Source organism: Rhinopithecus roxellana, chromosome 6, assembly GCF_007565055.1.
Source record: "Rhinopithecus roxellana isolate Shanxi Qingling chromosome 6, ASM756505v1, whole genome shotgun sequence".
NCBI classification, from domain to species: domain Eukaryota; kingdom Metazoa; phylum Chordata; class Mammalia; order Primates; family Cercopithecidae; genus Rhinopithecus; species Rhinopithecus roxellana.
The window spans coordinates 48,531,936-48,556,764 of NC_044554.1; the positions used below are offsets into that span (position 1 = coordinate 48,531,936).

General features: G+C 48.8%; 2 protein-coding genes and 1 long non-coding RNA gene across 5 annotated transcripts in view; 2 read left to right on the top strand and 1 right to left on the bottom strand.

The window, feature by feature from the left end:
- Positions 1–7,720, top strand: part of DAGLB (diacylglycerol lipase beta) — a 41,472-nt gene extending 33,752 nt beyond the window's left edge. For all 3 annotated transcript variants that reach the window (XM_010367746.2, XM_010367745.2, XM_030932211.1), the window contains 4 exons: positions 3,163–3,231; positions 3,314–3,386; positions 6,479–6,726; positions 6,816–7,720. In XM_010367746.2, the coding sequence (XP_010366048.2) occupies positions 3,163–3,231; positions 3,314–3,386; positions 6,479–6,726; positions 6,816–7,014 (589 nt within the window). In that variant the 3' untranslated portion in view covers positions 7,015–7,720. The remainder of the gene's footprint in view (positions 1–3,162; positions 3,232–3,313; positions 3,387–6,478; positions 6,727–6,815) is intronic.
- A 959-nt stretch (positions 7,721–8,679) lies between these two features.
- Positions 8,680–14,348, top strand: LOC115898242. The gene is made up of 2 exons (XR_004057933.1): positions 8,680–9,373; positions 12,600–14,348. It is a non-coding gene; the product is annotated as an uncharacterized LOC115898242 (long non-coding RNA).
- The window catches only part of RAC1 (Rac family small GTPase 1), a 32,475-nt gene continuing 20,562 nt past the window's right edge, over positions 12,917–24,829 (bottom strand). The window contains exons 4-6 of the mRNA XM_010367744.2: positions 16,330–16,392; positions 14,825–14,984; positions 12,917–14,535 (exon numbers count right to left, since the gene is read on the bottom strand). Coding sequence (XP_010366046.1) covers positions 14,405–14,535; positions 14,825–14,984; positions 16,330–16,392 — 354 coding nt within the window. The 3' untranslated portion in view covers positions 12,917–14,404. The remainder of the gene's footprint in view (positions 14,536–14,824; positions 14,985–16,329; positions 16,393–24,829) is intronic.

The following is a 24,829-nucleotide window of genomic DNA, read 5'->3' on the forward strand; positions in this document are numbered from 1 at the left end:
GGCTAGTTTTTTGTATTTTTTTAGTAGAGACGGGGTTTCACCGTGTTAGCCAGGATGGTCTCAATCTCCTGACCTCGTGATCCGCCTGTCTCGGCCTCCCAAAGTGCTGGGATTACAGGCTTGAGTCACTGCGCCAGGCCTTTTATTTTATTTTTATTTTTTGAGATGGAGCCTTGCTCTGTTGCCCAGGCTGGAGTGCAGTGGTGCAATCTCGGCTCACTGCAATCTCCGCCTCCCAGGTTCATGTCATTCTCCTGCCTCAGCCCCCCGAGTAGCTGGGACTACAGGCGCCCACCACCATGCCCGGCTAATTTTTTGTATTTTTTAGTAGAGACAGGGTTTCACCGTATTAGCCAGGATGATCTCGATCTCCTGACCTTGTGATCCACCCACCTCAGCCTCCCAAAGTGGTGGGATTACAGGTGTGAGCCACCACACCAGGCTGAAAAGTACATTTTTTTGCTGATTCAGCATACTGACTATTCTGTGTAACCTTTTACCGTGATTATAAAGGAAAATTATACCACTTTATTTCATTGAAATGAAATAAAGGCCAGGCGTGGTGGCTCATGCCTGTAATACCAGCCCTTTGGGATGATTAAAAAGTAAGTATGTAAAGAACAAAAAGAGCTTTTCTTTGTGTGTTTGGTTTCTTTGACGTATAGTTCACGCAGGAAAAAAACGGGAGAATGTATAAATGCTTAAATCTTTCCCTCGATAGAGCAGTGTTCAGAATAATGAATTGTTACCTAGCAGTCTACAGAGGCAGACAATAATTTTTTTAAAACTTAAACTTCAGTCGTCTGTTTTCTTGGTGTCTTTTTTTTTTTTTATTGACACAGAGTCTTGCTCTGTCTCCCAGGCTGGAGTGCAGGGGCACAGTCCTGGCTCACTGTAGCCTCTGCCTCCTGTGCTTAGATGATCTTCAGGCCTCAGCCTCCCAAGTAGCTGGGACCACAGGCGTACACCACCATGTCCAGCTAATTTTTGTAAGGAACAGGGTCTTGCTATGTTGCCCAAGCTGGTTTTGAGCTCCGGGGCTCAAGTGATCCTCCTGCCTCAGCCTCCCACAGCGCTGGGATTAAAGGTATTGCGCCGCTGTGCCTGGTCTCATTTTCTTGCTTTCTGGTACAACAAAGTATTCTCAAGTTTTGGGCTTGAAATGAGCAATTTTTTTTTCCCCCTGTTGTCCATATCTGGAATCAACCATTTCTCCAAGGAATATTGGTTCCTTTTAGTGGGAAATGGTATTTCTGAACTGAAATCTGGGCACTGGTGGTTCTCATGACCACAGGGCTGGTCATAATTCCCAGGCCTTTTTATTGGAAAGAGGTAGGAAAGGCTTTTGTTACACCAAAGAGAAAATGTAATCATAGTGTGTAGTGATACTTAAAGATCAGGAGGCTGGGCACAGTGGCTCACACCTGTAATCCCAGCACTTTGGGAGGCTGAGGCAGGAGGATCACCTGAGCCCAGGAGATCAAGACTAGCCTGGGCAACATAGAAAGACCCCGTTCCTTACAAAAATTAGCTGGACGTGGTGACACGCGCCTGTGGTCCCAGCTATTCGGGAGGCTGAGGCAGTAGGATTGCCTGAACCCAGGATGAAGAGGTTGCAGTGAGCCAAGATTGTGCCACTGTACTCCAGCCTGGGTTACAGAGCAAGACTCTGTCTCAAAAAAAAAAAAAAAAAAATTACCAATCAGGGTTTTTACCTGTACCAAATGGTTGTACATTGTTTTCACTGAAACTCTATCTTTTCTTCTTCTTATCTGAAAAATTTGGTTTCTGTCAACAGTAACCCATTTATTACATGTCCCTCACAATATATGTTTATGTAGAGATACACAGATTGCCCTTTCAGAATAGTAATACCAGCATGACATCTAACAGTAGGATGATGGGGGTTTGCCATGTCTGTGCAGTTTGCTTTCTTGCAAAGATGTATTCCTGGTAGAGATGAACAGCCAAATTACTGTGGTTTTTTAAGTCACTTGAAATAATTCTTCTGTTTGGTTAATACACTAGGTTCATTTGTTTCATTTAGCTTGTTATTTTAGGGATTGCTTTTGTTGTTATTTTGTGTCATTTTGTTTTCTAATGATGTAAAATAAAACATTAACAGGTTCCAAAGACAACTCAACAAAGCAGGATGCATTCAGAGAAATCTCATTTCCATCCTTGTTCCCTCAAAAATGTCCTTTCTGGCCAGGTGCAGTGGCTTACGCCTGTAATCCCAGCACTTTGGGAGACCAAAGCAGGTGGATCACAAGGTTGGGAGATCGAGACCATCTTGGCCAACGTGGTGAAACCTCGCCTCTACTAAAAATACAAAAACTTAACTGGGCATGGTGGCGGGCACCTGTAGTCCCAGCTACTCGAGAGGCTGAGGCAGGAGAACAGCATGAACCCGGGAGGTGGAGGGTGCAGTGAGCCGAGATCGTACCACTGATTCCATCCTGGGGGAAAGGGGGACAGAGAATGAGAGTCCTCAAAAAAAAAAAAAAAGTCCTTTCTGTCACCCCAGAGGTCAAAGTGTGTGGTGATTTTGACTGGCGTTTCCGTTACGTCCATGAAGGAAGCGTGTCTGTGTTCCTCTCCTGTTGGTGAAAGGCTGCACTTTTTCCCTGCTCTTCTGCCTCTAGTGGTGGCTGTTCACTTTCACCACGTCCTGAGATGACCCCGCAGCGGCACACACAGCCTCCTTCTTCTCCCAGCTGTGCGGGACACACTATTGTGTGACTCGTGAGCTGAAGGCAGCTCTGGGGATGGGTATCTGCAGGCTCCCAGCCTCTGCCGGTGCAGGTTCTGCCGCAGTCAATCGCCTGTTGCCTCTGCCCCTTCATTTTGGCCAGTGCATCTTTGATGGAGTCTTCCAAGTGCGGTTTCTGGGTCAAAGGAGAGATCCATCCGCCTGGTCCACCTTGGTGTCCCATTTGCGGTTTTAGCCGCGGGGCATCTCTGTTGAACGTATATTGTGGCTTTAGTAGGGTCTAGCCAGTCAGTCACCATAACTGAAGTTTCCCTTCCCCTCCCTTTAGAGAAGAGAACATAGCTGAGGTCTGGGAAACTAACCTCTCAGTGTCACTGATTTCTTTTGTGGAAGCCCTTGTGGGCAGTGTCATCGTAAAGCTAACGTCCTCTCCCTGTTTGGAATTTCAGCAAAGCTCTGCATGAATATTCTCAGAGCTTCATCGTGTCGCTCGTCCTGGGGAAGGATGTGATTCCCAGGTAAGCCCGCCTGGTGCTGCGCCCGGGGCTGGGGGGTAGGGAGTGCTGGGTCCCAGCCTCAGTGTGCCTCTTTGCTAAACAGGCTCAGTGTGACCAACTTGGAAGATCTGAAGAGAAGAATCTTGCGAGTGGTTGCACACTGCAATAAACCCAAGGTAAGCGGGTGCCTTGTTGAGAGGGTCTGCAGGACACAGGGCCTGTCCCTAAGATCCTGTGGAGAGCCGGGAGGAATTGCACCCTCAGTGCAGGACACTCTATGCTGTTTCTAGAAGCGCTCCTTCCACACTCTGGTCAGATTCTGGTCTAGGACTCTGTGATGTCTAAGAAAGCAAATGGGCCGGGCGCGGTGGCTCACGCCTGTAATCCCAGCACTTTGGGAGGCCGAGGCGGGTGGATCACGAGGTCAGGAGATTGAGACCATCCTGGCTAACACGGTGAAACCCCGTCTCTACTAAAAATACAAAAACTTAGCTGGGCGTGATGGCGAGCGCCTGTAATCCCAGCTACTGGGCGGCTGAGGCAGGAGAATGGCGTCAACCCAGGAGGCGGAACTTGCAGTGAGCCCAGATTGCACCACTGCACTCCTCTGGGCAACAGGGTGAGACTCCGTCTCAAAAAAAAAAAAAAAAAATGCAAGCAAATGGCTACGGCAAGTGCAGGAAATGTCACAGGGAGGAAATAGGATCTGGGCTGGGCCCACTGGCGCATGCCTGGAATCCCAGCACCTTGGGAGGCCGAGGCAGGAGGATCCCTTGAGGCCAACCTGGGCAACACAAGACCCTGTCTCTATTCTAAAAAAAAAAAAAAGGCCGGGCGCGGTGGCTCAAGCCTGTAATCCCAGCGCTTTGGGAGGCCGAGACGGGCGGATCACGAGGTCAGAAGATCGAGACCATCCTGGCTAACATGGTGAAACCCCGTCTCTACTAAAAAATACAAAAAACTAGCCGGGTGAGGTGGCGGGCGCCTGTAGTCCCAGCTACTCGGGAGGCTGAGGCAGGAGAATGGCGTAAACCCGGGAGGCGGAGCTTGCAGTGAGCTGAGATCCGGCCACTGCACTCCAGCCCGGGCGACAGAGCGAGACTCCGTCTCAAAAAAAAAAAAAAAAAAAAAAAAAAAAAAAGAAAGAAAGAAAAAGAAAATACTCTGGAGGAACTATCCGTTTGATTTTGCTTTCTAACAAACTTCTTAGTCCTGTCTTGTGACTTAACAGTATGTTAATGCCTTTTGGCTTTTTGTCCGAAAGCTTAGGAAGTGAGGCTGCCAAATAGAGCTTAAGAGGTACAGGCACATTTATCTATACTGTTGATATCATGCAGTTATTAAAATAGTGATATGTGTCCATGTCAAGGGTTTTTTAACATAGTGGTAGAAATTTTTGTCTGCCAGCCAGGTGCAGTGGCTCACACCTGTAATCTCAGCACTCTGGGAGGCTAAGGCGGGCGGATCCTGAGTCAGGAGTTTGAGACTAGCCTGGCTGACATGGCAAAACCCCATCTCTACTAAAAATACAAAAATGAGCTATGGGTGGTGGTGGGTGCCTGTAATCCCAGCTACTTGGGAAGCTGAGGCAGAAGAGTCGCTTGAACCTGGGAGGCGGAGGTTGCATGAGCCAAGATTGGACCACTGCACTCCAGCCTGTAGGATACAGTGAGGCTCTCTCTCCAAAAAAAAAAAAAAGAAAAGAAACTTCGGTCTGCCGATATAGATAGATATCCATTGAAAAGTAAAAAAAAAAAAAAAAAAAAAAAAAAAGAAAAAGAAAAAATTAAAAATTATTAAGAGAGAAGACTTGCGGCAGAGGGTAGGGATGAGTTACAGATATATGCATTTTGACAAAAATTTGAAAATACATATGCCACGTGTGGTTTTGTTTAGTGTGGGTAGAGATGATTTTTATTTGTTTAACCCCTTTGTTTTCTGACCTTTCTTATGGTGTGTTCAGAAAGAACACAAATTTTTCTCCTTATCAATTACCTCCCCCAGTTTTTTCTTTTTTGAGACAGGGTCTCGCTCTGTCACCCAGGCTGGAGTGCAGCGGCGCCATCTCGGCTCACTGCAGCCTCCCAAGTTCAAGTGATCCTCCCACCTCAGCCTCCTGAGTAGTTGGGACTACAAGCACCTGCCACTACACCTGTCTAATTTTTGTATTTTTTGTAGAGACGGGGTCTCACCATGTCGCCCAGGTTGGTCGCAAACTTCTGGGCTGAAGCAATCCACTTGCCTTGGCCTCCCAAAGTGCTGGGATTACAGGTGTGAGCCACTGCTGTGCCCATCCTAAAATTTTTAGAAATTAGTATCTAGGGCCGGGTGCGGTGGCTCAAGCCTGTAATCCCAGCACTTTGGGAGGCCGAGACGGGAGGATCACGAGGTCAAGAGGATCACGAGGTCAGGAGTTCGAGACCATCCTGGCTAACACGGTGAAACCCCGTCTCTACTAAAAAATACAAAAAAATCTAGCCGGGCGAGGTGGCGGGCGCCTGTAGTCCCAGCTACTCCGGAGGCTGAGGCAGGAGAATGGTGTAAACCCGGGAGGCGGAGCTTGCAGGGAGCTGAGATCCAGCCACTGCACTCCAGCCCGGGCGACAGAGCGAGACTCTGTCTCAAAAAAAAAAAAATTAGTATCTAGGCCGGGCCCGGTGGCTCATGCCTATAATCCCAGCACTTTGGGAGGCCAAGGCGGGCAGATTACCTGAGGTCGGGAGTTCCAGACCAGCCTGACCAAAATGGAGAAACCCTGTCTCTACTAAAAATACAAAAAATTAGCCGGGCGTGATGGCAGGAGCCTTTAATGCCAGCTACTCATTCGGGAGGCTGAGGTAGGAGAATCTCTTGAACCCAGGAGGCAGAGATTGTGGTGCCAAGATCGCGCCATTGCACTCCAGCCCGTAGAAATTAGTATCTAATGCCTTTCAGGGAAGGGTAAAACTGATTTGCAGAATTGCCTGAAAATAATTAAGGGAAATATCCCTCACAGGCTGTATGGCTTGGTTTTTAATTACTCCACGTGTGATGGTTTTACTGCCCAAGAGAGAGCCCACACTCATGATCCGTGACTAGGCACGGACGCTGGTCCTGAGCCGAGGCGGCTGCCACCCAGCACAGTTTGCCGTGCGTCTTTGGTGCTCTTCCAAGCGCGGTTTCTGGCTCAACGGGCAGATCCATGTGTCTGGTCCGCCTTGGTGTTTCGGGAGGTCTCGGGTGACAGAGGGTGAGTGACAGCATTCTACTGCTTGGATCTCGCCCTCAGTACAAGATCTTGCTGCACGGTTTGTGGTATGAACTGTTCGGAGGGAATCCCAACTTTCCCACGGAGCTGGACGGGGGCGACCAGGAAGTCCTGACACAGCCTCTTCTGGGGGAGCAGAGCCTACTGACGCACTGGTCCCCGGCCTACAGCTTCTCCAGCGACTCCCCACTGGACTCTTCTCCCAAGTACCCGCCGCTCTACCCTCCCGGCAGGATCATCCACCTGCAGGAGGAGGGCGCCTCGGGGCGGTGAGTGCGGCGTGGTGGGCAGGCAGGAGGAGCGCGGGGGTCAGCCCTGGGGCCGCTTGGCGGCTGATGTCTCTCCTTTTCTGCTTCAGGTTTGGCTGCTGCTCTGCTGCTCAGTATAGCGCCAAGTGGTCACACGAAGCAGAATTCAGCAAAATACTCATAGGTCCGAAGATGCTGACAGACCACATGCCAGACATCCTGATGCGGGCCTTGGACAGCCTGGTTTCCGACAGGGCAGCCTGCGTCTCCTGTCCGGCACAGGGGGTCTCCGGGGTGGACGTGGCCTGACCAGGGCTACGGGAAACTGTCCCAGGAATGATGGACTCGCGCTTTTGTCCTTAAACTGACCTACCATCCGAGGAATTCCCATGACGCCAAAACAGCGGACGTCCATCAGCGGAAATCGGATGGGAACAGCGTTCCATGGTCTCAATGACTGAACCGTTTATGGGAAGTCATTGTGGCCACTGTAGCAGAAGCAGCGAGCACGCTCAGGTGATGGGACTCCTGAGACCCAGCGACCGTGGAGACAGCCTCGGAAAGCCCTGGCCCGTGGATGGATCCCTTGGCTGCTCCAGAAGTGCTGGAATCCAGGGCCCACCCGGAAGACCGTGAACAGATCCGTAGCCTCCTACCCCCAAGCCAGCCCTTTTCATCCAACTCGGTTTACAGGCGTGGTTTGTTTTTCAGACTGGGCTTCCTGGCTGTGCAAATGGAACTGTTGTGAGGGTGCGGGCTGGGGTTTTCTCCTGGGCGTCACCAAGGGCAGCCCTGAGCTCTGGCTGGGGATGAAAATGAAACCCAGTCGGGGAAGTGAGTGGAGCCCCCGGCCCCGCCCCTCCGAGCCACAGCTCCCCAGCGCCTGTTCCCACGGCCCAGTTGTTTCATTGTGTCCGCATCCAGAGTTGCTGATAGAATTCTTGCTACTCTTCTGGCTCTGGGGTCGGCCAGTGGATTCAGAAGTTAAAACAATAAAGCACGCGTCACGATAGTGCCTGTGTGTACAGTCGCGTGCTCTCTTACTGGGGATTTCCAGGTAGCGCTAATACACTGGGTGGTTGTAGAGGTTCTTTTTGAACCTCAGGTTCTGGCTTCAGATGGAAGACTGCATGAACACTGACTTCACCCCTCCCACTGGAAGCCCAACAGAATGACAGGAGGGAGATTTCTCCAAAAAGCACAGACCCACAGGATGGGAGAAGACACTCCAACAGTCAGATGACGTGCAGTACAGAACCTTAGGCGGGAAGGAAAGACATGAACTGACCCCAGCTTACAATACCCTGGGCAGCTGTGAAGTGGGGGTGAGGCAGACAAGACCAGCTAAAGAGCAGGTTTGCTCGAAAGTGGGAAGAAACCTGGCCCGTCGTTTGCTCTGAGGTGGAAGGTGGGGACTGGACACAAGCACAGCTGAGGGAAGGAGACTCTGCCCCTCCTGCCTCCCCAAGTCTTCCAGAAGATTCTCCCAGGAAATCTGACCTCAGAAGACACCTCCGTGGGGCCTCTGCTGTCACAGCCATGCCACCCTAGCTTTGTAAACCCTGCAAAGGGTCCTTTAAAAACTTCCCGCCAGGTACAGTGGCGCACGCCTGTAATCCCAGCACTGTGGGGAGGACACAGTGGGCGGATCACCTGAGGTCAGGAGTTCGAGACCAGCCTGGTCAACATGGTGAAACCGTCTCTGCTGCAAATACAAAAATTAGCCAGGAGTGGTGGCGCGTGCCTATAGCCCCAGCTATTCAGGAGACTGAGGCAGGAGAATCACTTGAACCTGGGAGGCGGAGGTTGCAGTGAGCTGAGATCATGCCACTGCACTCCAGCCTGGGCAACAGAGCAAGACTCCACCTCAAAAAAATAAGTAAATAAATAAATAGCCAGGCATGGTGGCAGGTACCTATAATCCCAGCTACTCAGGAGGTGAGGCAGGAGAACTGCGTGACCCCAGGAGGCGGAGACTGCAGTTAGCCAAGATCGTGCCATGTGCCACTGCATTTCAGCTTGGGAGACAGAGCAAGACTGTCTAAAAAAAAAAAAAAAAAAGCTACAGCAGCGTCCAACTGCTACAAGCTTGTTTCTAAACCCAGTTCCTGCACTCACCTAGTGTCAGAAAGGTACAAGATGGACTTGCTACATGGTTTGACCCTCCTAGGGAACTGTTTCCAACTTCAGCCTTTAAGCATAAGCCAAGGACTCCTGACACTAGAACAAGAGACCAAAAGAAACATGATGTGGGCAGAAGCTCCTGATGACCCATGCCATGGGACCATGCCATGGGACTGAGAGAAAGCGCTGTGACTCAGAACTGACCCTGGAGGCTCACAGTGGAGAGAGCGGAAAAGAGCTCCTGAAGATGAAAAGCATCAGAGACAAAATCAAAACCTCAAAGATGGTAACAAACCGGGAAAGGAAAAAGGTTCACGAGGCCACTCCAGGTCTGACATCTGAGTTTGAAAGTCACGAATTTCCAAGATGGAAAGAGGCCACCAAGTGCACAGCATGGTGGATAAAATAAACCCTAGGATGTGGAAGAGAAAAGGACAATCTCACAAGATGTAAGAAAAAAATACATCCCAACAGAAATGGCTAAGAACGATCATGGAAGAACTGCCTTCAAAAGTCTGAAGAGGCCAGGCAGTGGCTCAGGCCTGTAATCATTCCATTTTGGGAGGCCAAAGTGGGAGGATTCCTTGAGCTCAAGACAAGTGTGGGCAACACAGCAAGACCCTGTCTCTACAGGGAAAAAAAAAAAAAAAATTGAGATGGAGTCTCACTTTGTCGCCCAGGCTGGAGTGCAGTGGTGCAGTCTTGGCTCACTGCAACTTCGTCTCCCAGGTTCAAGCAATTCTTCTGCCTCAGGCTCCCAAGTAGCTGGGATTACAGGCGTGCACCACCACACCTGGCTAATTTTTGTATTTTTAGTAGAGACAGCGTCTCATCATGTTGGCCAGGCTGCTCTTGAACCCCTGACCTCAAATGATCTGCCCACCTTGGCCTCCCAAAGTGCTGGGATTACAGGCGTGAGTCACTGTGCCCCGCCAAGAATAAATTTTTTTAACCGAAGGGAGGCTGGGTGCAGTGGGCCAAAGCCTGTAGTCCCAGCTACTTGAGAGCCTGCAGTGGGAGGATCACTTGAGCCCAGGAGTTTGAGTCTAAGCCTGGTCAACATAGCAAGAGCCTGTCTCAAAAGAAAAAATCTGCAACCTGAGCAACATAGTCAGATCCCATCTCTACAAAACAAAATTAGCTGGGCATGGTGGTGCACACCTGTAGTTCCTGCTACTCGGGACACTGAGCAGGCCTGCTTGAGCCCAGGTCATTGAGGCCACAATAAGCTGAGATGCTACTGCACTCCAGCCTGGGTAACAAAGTTGAGAGCCTGTCTCAATAAAACTTAAAAGGGATATTAACACCAACCTAGAATTTTAGGCCCAGCCAGAAGTACTGTAAAACAGTTGTCAAGATGCAGGGGCTCGGCCGGGCGCGGTGGCTCAAGCCTGTAATCCCAGCACTTTGGGAGGCCGAGACGGGCGGATCACGAGGTCAGGAGATCAAGACCATCCTGGCTGACACGGTGAAACCTCGTCTCTACTAAAAAAATACAAAAACTAGCCGGGCAAGGTGGCGGGCGCGTGTAGTCCCAGCTACTCGGGAGGCTGAGGCAGGAGAATGGCGTGAACCCGGGAGGCGGAGCTTGCAGTGAGCTGAGATCCGGCCACTGCACTCCAGCCCGGGCGACAGAGGGAGACTCCGCCTCAAAAAAAAAAAAAAAAAGATGCAGGGGCTCAAAAATAAGAGTGATGCCTTACTTAACAACAGGGATACATTCTGAGAAACACATGAGTGATTTCATTGTTAACATCAGCCTACTACACACCTAGGTCGAAGGTGGGGCCTGTTCACTGCTCCCAGGCTACTCACCTGCATAGCCCGTTACTATACTGAATGCAGTTGGCAGTTTTAGCAGTAGTATTTGCGTATCTGTACACAGAAAAGTTACAGTAAAAATAAGGTAGTCTCACACACTATCATGTATGCAATACACTGTTGACTACAATGTCATTACATGGTGCATGATTGTGTGTACTTCCAGCACACTCTCAAGGAGCTCTTGGAGAAACCATTCAGGATGAAGTAAATCAAAAAAGAATCTAGGTGCAGGAAATGAAGACCAGCACCTAAGAGAGGTGCAGGTCATATGACTTCAGGAAAATGGATATTGGCAAAATAACAACACATCTGAACATCTTGAGAGGTTTAGACAATGGATGAAAACTTCACACCTGAGGCCGGGCACAGTGGCTCATACCTGTAATCCCAGCACTTTGGGAGGCTGAGGTGGAATGGTGGCTTCAGGCCAGGAGTTCAAGACCAGCCTAGGCAACATAGGGAAACCCCAATCTACTAAAAATTTTAAAAATTAGCTGGGCATGGTTGCACACACCTGTGGTCCCAGCTACTCAGGAGGCTAGGGCAGGAGGATCACTTGAGCCCAGGAGCTGTGATGGCACCACTGCACTCCAACCTGGGTGACAGAGCAAGACCCTGCCCCCCCCCAAAAAAAAGTAGCTCACAATTGAATTCAGTACATAGGAAAGTAAGCAAAGTACTAATTATCCCAAAGAAAACCAGAAGTTGTGCAGGAAACGCGGTTTTGTTGCTACATGGCATGGCCGGTGAGTAGTTTATGTAGTAGTGACTGTGCAGGACTAAACTGAGTCCACCAAAACCATCACATTGAGAGGATGAGAAAGGTTTTGGGTGGAGAGGGTTGCAACCGGGAAAGCAAGCCTCACATCTTCCATGGTGGGAATGATGAGAATGGTTTCACTGGCACAAAAAGCCTAATTTAGACACGGGCAGGTAAAATACCAAAAATCAGGTAAGCAAACAAAGTATTACTTTTGGAAAGGGTACGAAGGGGGAAGACTGTTTTTCTTTAAAAACCACTAAAACTTTTACTTTTAAAAACTGCATATTGCCAGGTATGGTGGCTCACACCTGGAGTCCCAGCACTTTGGGAGGTCGAGGCTGGCGATTGCTTGAGCTCAGGAGTTCGAGACCAGCCTGGCCAACATGGCAAAACTCTACAAAAAATACAAAAAAATTAGCTGGGTGTGGTGGCGCACACCTGTGGTCCCAGCTACTCCAGAGGCTCGAGGCTCAAGTGGGAGGATGGCTTGAGCGCAGGAGGCATAGGTTGCAGCAAGCCAAGATCACGCCACTGCACTCCAGTCTGTGAGACGGAGCCAGACCCTGTCTTAAAAAACAAAAACTGCATTATTTAATCTGTTAAAAAAAAAAAAAACTCGGCTGGGGGTGGTGGCTCAGGCCTATAATCCCAGCACTCTGGGAGGCTGAAGTGGACAAGCCTGGCCACGGTGAAACCCCGTCTCTACTAAAAAAAACAAAAAATTAGCTGGGCGTTGTGGCACACGCCTGTAATCCCAGCTACTCAGGAGGCTGAGGCAGGAGAACCACTTGAACCCGAGAGGCAGAAGTTGCAGTGAGCCGAGATCACACCACTGCACTCTAGTCTGGGCACCAACAGCAAAGCTCCATCTCAAAAACAAAAAACAAAACAAAACAAAAAAACAAAAAATATCTTCAAAGCAATAAAAAGGAATTTTAAGAAAACGAATTCTAACATGAACCTTTGTATAGTACAAGTTCAGGCTCTTGTGTGGCTTTTTTTTTTTTTTTTTTTTTTTTGGTAGAGAGGTGTCTCTCTCGTCCAGGCTGGTCTAGAATTCCTGGGCTCAAGCACTCCTCCTGCCTCAACCTCCCAAAGCGCTGGGCTTACAGGTGTAAGCCACCCAGCCAGCCTCTGGAAAGGACCTTAAGGGTGTGTGGTTCACCAACCTCTACTCTTCCAGGGCCAGTCTAGGGTCACAACGTCTGCATCTTCAGCCCCAAGCTCTGGGCCAGGATGTGCACAGTCCCCGACGCGCGTTTCTCCACCAGAGCTTCACCGCTGTTCGACAGGTCCAAACGTGAGCATCACCTCCACTCCTGCCGTATTGTTTGGGCTCACCCAGTTCTCCCCTGGAGGTGGCACTCCCTCTGTCCCTCCTGTGTGGAGACATGCATTGAAAATGACTGGCTCCAACAACCCGGGACTTTAAAGCGAGGCAAACAAACGCACACCAGGAACTTGTTCATCAAGTCTCAAAAACACCAGTATTACCAGTTGTATGATTCAAGGTTTTATTAAGTCATACATGCAAAACATAATGCTAACTGCATTAGCAAAAGATCAATGTAAAAACACTCCACAATTCTGCAACTGTCAATTTAAAAAATCCTGTTGTCGTGGCTGAAAGGTTCTGCGTTGTATTCTTGCCGGTGAGTTAACTTGTACAGAACATTGTCAGCACTAGCACAGTTTACAGAACCTCACAGACCCAAAGGAACATCATTAGGCAAAGCGACTACAGGAGGTGTGTGTCCGCATGGGCGAGGTAAAGAGGGTCAGTATTGGTCAAGTGACAGTGTCGGTAATCTGGCAAGACAGTGATGTTAAGAAGGTTCATAGTTTAAGAATTATCTAAAATATTTTAAAAACTATAAAGCTGCAACACATTTTTACACCTAGTTACTAGAAAACTAAGGAAAGCACTTATTAGCTCTGAATAAAGTAACATGGAAAGCACTTTTACTCATCTACAAAAAAACCTTCTAATGCATTATCAGAAAGATTTTATAATACAAGGAGGCATATTGCTCAGTAAGAAGGGGTCCTATAAGAAAAGCACTTACTAAGTTAGCAACTAAGGGAACGACCAGTTTAAAGATGAATTAAATGCCCAATTTGGGGAGGGATGGCAGGTGTAAGAGAAAGGAAAAGCTTAAGAAAACATTTCCTGATAATACCAACCTTTCTTTCATCATCTGCATTTGACAGAAATTAACCTTTTAGAGATTTTACCCGTGACACTTTTGTTCCTTGTACAATATAGTGTAAATCTCCACTTCGTATTTTGTCAAAATACTGTCTTTGTCCTTTGATCACACACACCCCACCCGGCACACCCACGGCTAAACAGAATTCTTCATTAGAGGAAACACGAGTTCTGTTCAAAATCTCCGCAAAAGCTGGTCAGAAAACTCACTATGAAATCAAAAAGACTGATCCAAAGAGCTGAGCTGTTACACTCACTCCATTACAGTACAATGTTATGTCGTGAACATGGGCCGCTAAATCACTGGTGAGTTCAATGGCAACGCGCCATTCGGGAGGCTGTTCTGCTTTACACATAAGAGAACTACTGAGCAAGTGTCTGCATCTCCTAACTGCAGAAGCTACAGTCTTCTCAAGGACGAAGGTCCTTACACAGTTTAGTGCTCGGTGTTCTTAGCACAACAATGCAGTGTAGTTCAGAAGGTATTTTGGCAACTCTTAATCTGAGCAAGAATGGGGGGGCTTTTGAAAAATAAGGCTTTAAGAAGGTTTGTCATTTTAGGGCTAAATTTTAATAGAATGTGAGTCTGAACTCTTACATTTAGAACAAACAAAAACCTTAAAATTACTGATTGGTTCAAAATGGTTTTATGGAAAAATTAATCTGTAACAAAAAGTTGGCATTGAGTGCGAAGGCTCCACCGTTTTTTTCTTTTTTTTTTTTGAGCAAAGCGTACAAAGGTTCCAAGGGACAGGACCAAGAACGAGGGGCTCAGACGTTTACAACAGCAGGCATTTTCTCTTCCTCTTCTTCACGGGAGGTGGGCAGAGGACTGCTCGGATCGCTTCGTCAAACACTGTCTTGAGGCCTCGCTGTGTGAGCGCCGAGCACTCCAGGTATTTCACAGCACCTACAGGAAACACGACCACACGGCAGTGTACACTCGAGCCCACTCTCTTCTGATCACAACACCGGCGGGAGGCAACTCCGGGGGCCCGGGCACCTTCTGCCGGCTCCCAGCCCTGCTTCCACCTTCCATCGCTGACAATAAGACCCAGAGGGCAATGCCAGCTGGTTCCCCAAGACTACAACCAGGCCCTGAGTGGGAGACACACACCCTCCTTTCCCAGACTGGACTCCAGTCTCTGTCACTACAATAAAAGAGGTACAAGGCAGAGGAAAAACGCAGGATTCCATACCAATCTCCTTAGCCATGGCTAGACCCTGCGGATAGGTGATGGGAGTCAGCTTCTTCTCCTTCAGTTTCTCAATCGTGTCTTTATCATCCCTAAGATCAAGTTTAGTTCCCACTAGGATGATGGGAGTGTTGGGACAGTGGTGCCGCACCTCAGGATACCACTAGACGTAAAGAAGGAACAGAGGTTGTGACGTGCTCCTTTACAGACGCCCTTCACCTAAATCACACCCAGCCGGCGGCACTTGTGCCAGACACCTAACCTCAGGCACAGCCTCCTCACTGAGCCTTCATGTGGTTCCCACCTTCAATCCGAGCCTTGAGCCATGAGGAACATCTCAGGTGTTCCATTAGCAAGCTAGGACTCCGGATCATGGCCGGACAGAACCACAACCAGAGAGAATGGGCTCTACAACCACAGGGGAAGAGGTGGAAGGGAAGAGAGTTCCTCCCAAAGCAAATAAACCACTTTGTTTTTGGTAAAACCAGTTCTTAGGGTCATCTGAGAAAATTCATCATCTGTTCAGAAATGAGAATAAACTACCTAGCCCAAGGTCTCAGGTCTGCCGCCATTATCCCCACTGAAAATGTCCCTACTAAAGGGGCTGTCTCGTCATTTTCACTATGAAGTTTGTGAAAGAGACTGGAGTAGAAATGGTGGTTATTTTTATTAGACCAATTCTGAGTGCCTCATTATTTTAATGAGGTCCAGGAAACTTCTGAACCAGAACCTGAAGCTTTAAAAATCCACATATTAGGCTGGGCACAGTGGCTCACATCTGAAATCCCAGCACTTTGGGAGTTTGAGGTGGGTGGGTCACTTGAGGCCAGCGGTTCGAGACCAGTCTGGCAAACATGGTGAAACCCTGTCTCTACTAAAAGTACAAAAAAGTAGCCAGGTGTGGTGGCGGGCGCCTGTAATCCCAGCTACTCAGGAGGCTGAGACAGGAGAATCGCTTGAACCGGGAGATGGAGGTTGCAGTGAGCCAAGATCGTGCCACTGCACTCCAGCCTGGGTGACAGTGCAAGACTCCATCTCAGAAATAAATAAATAAAAATAAACTGCTGATGGCTCAGGCGCAGTGGCTCACACCCATAATCCCAGCACTCTGGGAGGCTGAAGTGGAAGGATCACTTCAGCCCAGGAGTTTGAGACCAACCAGGGTGTACAAAACCAGCTCTACAAAAAATTTTTAAAGATTAGCCAGGCACGGTGGCGCACATTTACGGTCCCAGCAACACGTGAAGGGAGGCAGGAGAACTGCAGGAGAACTGTTTAAGCCCAGGAGCTCAAGGCTACAGTGAGCTCTGATGTCACCACCACACTCCAGCCTGGACAACAGGGTGAGACCCCTGTCTCAAAAGAATAAAAAACCCAGTCATGTGCTTAAGTAGCAAATTACTAAAACCAATTTAAATAACTGAAAATTCCTAGGCTAAGTGATATTTTAAAGTATTTATTTCTGAGACTGTCATTCTATAACTCACATACTTTAAATCCCCACCTACCTTTGCACGGACATTTTCAAATGATGCAGGACTCACAAGGGAAAAGCAAATTAAGAACACATCCTACAAAAAGGAAACACAGGGAAACATTTAGACAACGACCTTAGAACAAAGCCTGCACTTTGCTTTCTGGATGTTGCTGGGAAGGACTTGTCGGACGCAGAGCGTATCTACTAGGTACCAGTGGCTTGGTCAGACGCTTCCTGATCCACCCTTTCAGTATGTCAGAGGGCTCCCAAACCAAACCCAGCAGGTCAAGCCACCAGTTACTTATGAAAATGGGGAGCGTGAAGGCAGAATGATGCCGGAAGCTCTTCAAGGATCGTGAGGATCAGACCAGACCCCCAGGAGGCTTCCTTTCCGCCTATCTATCTGAACAGAAAAAATCAAGTATGAAGGTATGATTCCAATATTTCTGTAAAATCTGGTTTAGAGTACAAACATTTTTAGATGGTCACTGGTTCCAATTAAACTGCTTCTTCAGGAGCTGCCTGTCACAGCTCCCAGCACCAAGTGGGGGCTCCAATATTTGCTACTTGAGCCCTTCCCTCCGCAAGGAAGGAGGACTTAGTGTATAAGTGGCACCTTCACAGCTGACGACCACCCTCATGCTGCCCTCAAGTCAGCACAGCCAGGGCCTCAGGAGAACTCGCTCCCAGGGCAGCTGTGGCTGAAGCAGAGGCGCGAAGGGTGGGTGCAGAGGACACAGTGGAGGGTGCTTCGGGGAACACGCCAGACATCTGCATGCTTCCTCCATTCTGTATTTTGTGTCAAACCAAATTCAAATATTTACCTGTATTTAAAAATGCCCAAGAATTTCTAAAATGCTAGATTTCTAAAATATCCTCCTAGAAAAAGGCTATTATGCTACTTTATCAAATGCACACAATTCCCAAGCTACACTTTCAACCCTCCAGCTGATACCTTGTACCTGAAAGGGAAAGAAACATCCCACACAACAGCTTTTTATAACTGGCATTTGAAGAATGCTGGCGCATGCACAAGCTCGTCCAAGAATCACCGCGGCACCCAGCACACCATCTCAAGCACGGTGGGGTTAGCTCAGCAGCACCGCACAGCCGCGCCCAGAGAGCCCCACCACACGGGACACCGAAGCGGAGAAAGAAGGCCCCGGCAACAAGGTTAGTCCTGCTCCGGCTCGGCTCACAGCCAGGTGGGCTTCCAAGAGGAGTCTCCGTATCTGCATCTCCAACCAGCCAGGAGAGGGGCCCTCTCACTCTCCCCTCCTTTCACTTAGGAGGGGAAGACGGCAGTTCACAAACTGCTTTAATTCAAGCCGGTGGGTAAACTATCACACTCTAATCAAGTTTATTTCATCAAGCAAAACCCCAACCTTGAGTGAATTAAATATAAAACACTCAAGGAGCTTGAGGCTTAATAAAAAAAAATCCTAAGAAAACGAAGTGAAATGAGAGAACAGAGAAAGCTTGAAACTGAAGTGGACTGAAAGTTTTACATACGGCAATCGGCTTGTCTTTGCCCCGGGAGGTTATATCCTTACCGTACGTTTCTCCAACCTAGTAATGCATGAGAACTTGGTTTGAGTTTAGTACAGACTGAGGAAAATAAAAATCAACATAACCTCTTATCGATTCTTTATTAGAATTTTGTCTTAACCCTCCAGAGGGATCCAAAAGCATATAATAATCTAACATCTTCGATGACAAAACGCCACTGAAACACTCCACACTATCTGGTCAAAAGCGGGCGTAAGAAGTTCAACAATGATGAAGACAGAGGTCAGGCAGGTCCTGATGGGGGCAACAACGTGCTCCTCCTCCCATGACAGCACCCACCAGAATCTACAACAGCCCGCACAGCCGGAGATGTTCTGCACTGTCCCCTACCGTGAAGGCAGGCGGGAGCCACGGGCACTTTCCAGTGCTCCGAGTTCTCAGACACAGCCTAGCTGAAGCCACAGCACACAAGAAAGGTACCCAGCCGTAAATGATGCCTACCAGACAAAGGGCTCTCCCAGAACATAGCCAGGCCTCAGGGCTGACAGTTTTAATGCTGCCAGAACATTCCAAGTCTCCTATGCAGAAATGTTCCTATCTTACACCTAGTTCTGGGAGCCTGGTTTGAATGTACAGACTTGCATTATCAAAATCAACACTGTTGCTGACACCAAGGCCCCCAGTTCTGGGCCGCTATGCAGGTCGGGGGGAAGCCACCCCTTAAGCACAAGCTTTTTTTTTTTTTTATTGAGATGGCGTCTTGCTCTGTTGCCCAGGCTGGAGTGCAGTGGTGCGATCTCAGCTCACTGCAATCTCTGCCTCCTGGGTTCAAGCGATTCTCCTGCCTCAGTCTCCCAAGTAGTTGGAACTACAGGCACACAACACCATGCCCAGCTAATTTTTTGTATTTTTAGTAGAGACCAGGTTTCACCATGTTGGCCAGGCTAGTCTCGAACTCCTACCCACCTTGGCTTCCCAAAGTGCTGGGATTATAGGCATGAGCCACCACGTCCAGCCATGGACAAATTTGAGAAGTGAACACTTCCAGTGTTTATCACAATGCTGTCAATTCATTTCTTTATTCCAATAAAAACTGACAAACTTGGCCAGGCGCTCAAGCCTGTAATCCCAGCACTTTGGGAGGCCGAGGTGGGCGGATCACGAGGTCAGGAGATCGAGACCATCCTGGCTAACACGGTGAAACCGTGTCTCTACTAAAAATACAAAAACTAGCCAGGTGAGGTGGCGGGCGCCTGTAGTCCCAGCCACTCCGGAGGCTGAGGCAGGAGAATGGCGTAAACCCGGGAGGCGGAGCTTGCAGTGAGCTGAGATCCGGCCACTGCACTCCAGCCTGGGCGACAGAGTGAGACTCCGTCTCAACAAAAAAAAAAAAAACAAAAAAAAAACTGACAAACTCACTCTTCCAACATAGAACCCTGAAACTCTTTAAAGAAAAGGGCTCAGAGGCCGGGCGCGGTGGCTCAAGCCTGTAATCCCAGCACTTTGGGAGGCCGAGACGGGCGGATCACGAGGTCAGGAGATCGAGACCATCCTGGCTAACACAGTGAAACCCCGTCTCTACTAAAAATACAAAAACTAGCCGGGCGAGGTGGCGGGCGCCTGTAGTCCCAGCTACTCGGGAGGCTGAGGCGGGAGAATGGTGCAAACCCGGGAGGTGGAGCTTGCAGTGAGCTGAGATCCGGCCACTGCACTCCAGTCCGGGCGACAGAGCGAGACTCCGCCTCAAAAAAAAAAAAAAAAAAAAAAAAAAAAAAAAAAAAAAAAAAAAAAAAGAAAAGGGCTCACGCCTGTAACCCCAACACTTTGGGAGGCCAAGGCAGGTGGATCACAAGGTCAGGAGTTCAAAACCAGCCTGGTCAAGATGGTGAAACCCCGTGTCTACTAAAAATACAAAAATTAGCCGTGTGTGGTGGTGGACACCTGTAATCCCAGCTACTTGGGAGGCAGAGGTTGCGCCACTGCCCTCCAGTCTGGGTGACAGAGCAAGACTCTGTCTCAAAAAAAAAAGGAGATGGTGGGGAGATGAGAAAATTATTTTAATTTCATCTCACTCAAGCTTTTCTTTTTTTTGAGACTTTTTGAGACGGAGTCTCGCTGTGTCACTCAGGCTGGAGTGCAGTGGCACAATCTCGGCTCACTGCAAGCTCCGCCTCCCAGGTTCACACCATTCTCCTGCCTCAGCCTCCCTGGTAGCTGGGACTAAAGGCGCCCGCCACCGCGCCTGGCTAATTTTTTGTATTTTTAGTAGAAACGGGTTTCACCATGTTAGCCAGGATGGTCTCGATCTCCTGACCTCGTGATCCGCTCACCTCATTCTCCCAAAGTGCTGGGATTAACAGGCATGAGCCAGCATGACAGGCTGGTTTTTCTGTATTTTTAGTAGAGACAGGGTTTCACTGTGTTAGCCAGGATGGTCTCGATCTCCTGACCTCGTGATCCGCCCACCTCAGCCTCCCAAAGTGCTGGGATTACAGGCGTGAGCCACCGCGCCCAGCCACTCAAGTTTTTCTGGATTTACCATTCAAAGAGCATATTAGTTTCCACAGCTATCTGGGTTTCATCTATGGGCTATTTTTGAAGATCTGTCCTCCCAAGGACTTGATATGGTGCCAAATCTTTACCATGGGAGAGGATCATCAAGAACCAGTTACAAAAATGCAGCTTCCAAAGAGCCTCTGATCGTATCTGTGGCACCCTTTCGATTTTTAGAGCCTCTTTTTTGATGGAGAAGAGACATGCACAACAGGAGCAAGCAGTTCCACTTTCCACCCGGCGTTCGTGCTATGCCATCTGCCTGTTCCTTCCTTGTTCCTTCTTCATCCCCAGCTAAATATAGCTTCCTGAAACCCTGTCTAGTGCTTCTGGTACTCACTTCCTAGTATCCGCTCCTCCCGGCCGTCGTCGCTGTCCTGACGCCTCACACACAGAGGCTGTGCTGGTTGACCCTGGCTGGGGGGCTCTATTTCTTCCCTGTCCTCATAACACTTAGAGAACCTCAGAGGGCACCATCAGTGTCTCTCCAGGGTCTCTCAACTTCCTTCCTCACAGGTCACCTGTGTGTTCTGGAGCCTCAGGCTGTCTCCAGTCACCGGCCCATGTTTCCAGTCAACCTGAGCACTGCTTTCCCCTTTCTGACTCACCCAGACTCGCGCATGCCTGTTACACACACGGTGCCTTCAATGCCTTTATCACTCCTGCATCACACACCACTTCCTCCTCGGCGGTGAGAGGTGCAGCCAGGGCTGCTCCTCCCGTGGCCTCCTGCCCACTGGTGGAACCAACCACAAGAGATGGGTCCACTTTCCATGGAGTAAGACAAGGGGGGCATCTGGACAACTGAGATCTCACTACAAAAAAGCAGTGTTGTTTCTATTTCATTTTATTTTCTTCCAAATGCTATCCACCTGGATTTTACTTTCAGGTTTGGAATTTTAAAAAACACAGGCATTCTGGTCAGGTGCAGTGGCTCACGCCTGTAATTCCAGCACTTTGGGAGGCCAAGGCGGGCAGATCACGAGGGTCAGGAGATCGAGACCATCTCAGTTAGAAACCCTGTCTCTACTAAAAATACAAAAAACTAGCCAGGCGTGATGGCGGGCGCCTGTAGTCCCAGCTACTCGGGAGGCTGAGGCAGGAGAATGGCATGAACCCGGGAGGCGGAGCTTGCAGTGAGCCGAGATTGCGCCACTGCACTCCAGCCTGGGTGGCAGAGCAAGACTCCGTCTCAAAAAACAAAACAACAACAACAACAACAACAAAACAGATATTCTGGCCAGGCACAGTGGCTCACGCCTATAATCCTATAAAAGGGTCAGGCAGTCCCTGACATCTGAGAACCAGCCTGGCGCTCGCAGCTTCGCCATGGTGGAGGTTGCCACTATTGAATAGAATAATCTCACAGAACACAGACATCAGACCAAGTCACCTGTGTGACCGTGCTGAAATAGGACCAAAAAGTAAGTAAACTTTAAAAAAAAACCTCATCATCATTTCTAAGTGGTGACAAATCCAAGATCATCATACGAAAACCACAAAAATCACCAAATATCCCCTGCTCCCAGCCAGTATGAGTGAGGGCTGAATTCCCACAGCCCCCAGATGCCTGTGTCTCCCTCGTGGCGAAGAGTAACAAATCCAGTTCTGTTTAACCACAGGTGTGTGCCCGGTGCTCTCTGGCTGCACTTGTAACAGCCAACCTCCCAAAGGCTGAGGCCTTTTGAAACTCAAAACTGCCAAGCCAAACACCGCAGTTTTTCTTTTTATCTACCTTCACAGGAGTCTAGCCCACCACTTGAAAACCTTTACCACTGGCCAGGCTCAGTGGCTCACGCCTGTAATCCCAGCACTTTGGGAGGCCGAAGCAGGCGGATCACGAGGTCAGGAGATCAAGACCATCCTGGCTAATAAAGTGAAACCCCGTCTCTACAAAAATATAAAAAATTAGCCAGGCGTGGTGGTGGGCGCCTGTAGTCCCAGCTACTCGGAAGGCTGACACAGGAGACTGGCACGAACCCGGGAGGTGGAGCTTGCAGTGAGCCAAGATCGCAGCACTGCACTCCAGCCTGGGCGAGAGAGCAAGACTCCATCTCAAAAAAATAAATAAATAAAAATAAAAAACAAAATTAGCCAGGCATGGTAGCACATGCCTGTAGGCTCAGCTATGTGGGAGACTAGGGTGGGAAAGTCGCCTGAACCTGGGAAGCGGAGGTTGTGGTGAACCAAGATCACACCATTGCACTCCAGCCTGGGCAACAAGAGCGAAACTCCGTCTCAAAAAGACAAACTTAGCATAGGGAGAAAACAAAACAATTGGCATGACGCACTGGGGTCCTGGCTGACCCCAACATGGAGGCTCAGCTTCTCAGCGAACCCGCTGCACAGCCTGAGTCTCAGGACACACACAGAGCTCAGGACTCGTTGTGACACTGACAGGTTACTTAGGCTCCCCGCTCACACCACCAATCCTCGTGCTTGCACCAATCCTGGTGCAAGCAGGCAAATAAATACAGGTGATCTACACAAGGGAAGATGCTGAACCTGAGCATCACTCTGACAAGACTTGATTCTGTGCGTGCCACCTGAAGATGAGTATGCAGAACTTAGGAAAGACTTTCAAGAGAAAATAATCATTACTTAATTTGAGAAAATAAAAACCTGAGGGCAGTTTCAACTGAGAATGGCGACTACCTGCTCACCATCTTTTGGAGAACGAAGAAGAAACGAATGGTCTGAACAGACTTAGCCAGAGAGAGCTACCCAACAGAGAAGGATGCCAATGTGAAATGACCACAGGAAATGTAACATCTCTTTTTAGGACGACCTAGATAAGAAATGTTCCAACTGGTCCTTCAGGAGTGTATCTAAGCAGTCTTGGATGAGCTACATAAACAGGTCTGCAGATCACAGAGCCAGCAATCAGGGACCACATTCCATTTAGTACAAAATTTAGAGGTTTCACCTTTATCAAAGAGAACCAGGTGCCAGCATGTTACTCCGAGATCCTGTTCTTCTTAGCACAGTGTGGCCCAAAGGGATGAGGCCCTCCAGACACTGGTATCTGAGCATTTGTGGCCTGCCCTGAGTTGTCAAGATAATTTCCTTATCTCTGAAGGAGTCCAGGCAGGAAGGCTTCCATTGCTGGGTGGGTGCTCGTTCCTCTTGTTCCTTAAGCGCCCCGCTCACCCCCTTGCTGGTACAGGGTGTATTACATGATTTATGGGACTTTTCTGTGAACCGCCTGAGGGCAAGAACCATGTCTCACTCCCTTCTTGCTCTTCAAATATTTTCTAGGAAAGCAGTCCATGGTCTCACACAGAGGAGACATGAAGTTTAAGTGCTAGCCCTATGAGGACAACACCTACTTTGATACCAGGCCTCATACTCTACAGCTTTGTTCAAGCTGAGGAGAGTTCTCCTTCCTCATCTTTGTGTTCCTCAGAACACAAAGTGGGACTCCTGCCAAGTCACCCTTGACTTACTGTGAGGCCTCTCTTAGAGAAAGGCCACGCCCTGCCCGGTACCCCCTGAGTCACAGCAGGGTGGCTCTCATTTCTCAGAATGACACCACACCCTTCCACATGTGTCCAGTGGGCTGGAGACTCCTACTCTACCAGCCAGTATGTTTTTAAATCCATTTACAATCTGAATCAGTGAACATCCACTGGGTATAGTTTCCTAAGGTACTGAGAAGAATTTGAATTGTTTGGAGATTACAGACTGATTATTAATACAGTAGACTTAACTACTATTTCATCCATATTACCCCCTAAAACCACAGGCTGCCTCATCATCAATTGGGGCTCAAAGCCAGCCTTTCTCTAGGAAGTCTTCCTCACCTCAATCCAACCCCAAACCCCAATCCCTCCAGCCAATCCAGGTTTGCCGAGCACCCACACAGCTTCCACTCGTTTGGGCACAACGTGGAAAGCAGCGCTCTCTAGGCTGACCCCCCCGCACACTCAGGAACAGCAGAATTCTGACCGCGGCCGGCCCCGCAGTGTGTGCTGTGTGCCCAGGACTGTCCTCGGTGCGTGACATGTACCCATCTCACCCTACGAGGAAACAGGCAAAGACTAGAGAGAGGAAGAAGCCTGCGTGAGGTCACAGAGCTAGGACTGCACACAGGATATCGACCCAAGGCATCTCAAGCATATTTAAGTTTTGCTTCCAAAGACACTTTTAAAAATGAAGAACATGTAACAAGATCAGCAAATGATACACAAGTAAAACAACTGCTTAAAGACAAGTAACTTTTAACCACAACAATGTCTTCTAAGTACCCATTTTCACCAGCTACTGCTCTAATTAGCTTTGATAAATAAATCACTTGTCTGATACAGAAAAAAAAACTAAACTTTTTTTTCTGATTGGACACAGTGGATACATTTTACAAAACCAAAACCTCAACCTACATTGAATAGATTTAGGTTCTATAGCCATACAAATTATGTATTTTGTGGGAAAAAATGCATTAAACCTGTAAGATTAGTTACTAACTTGGT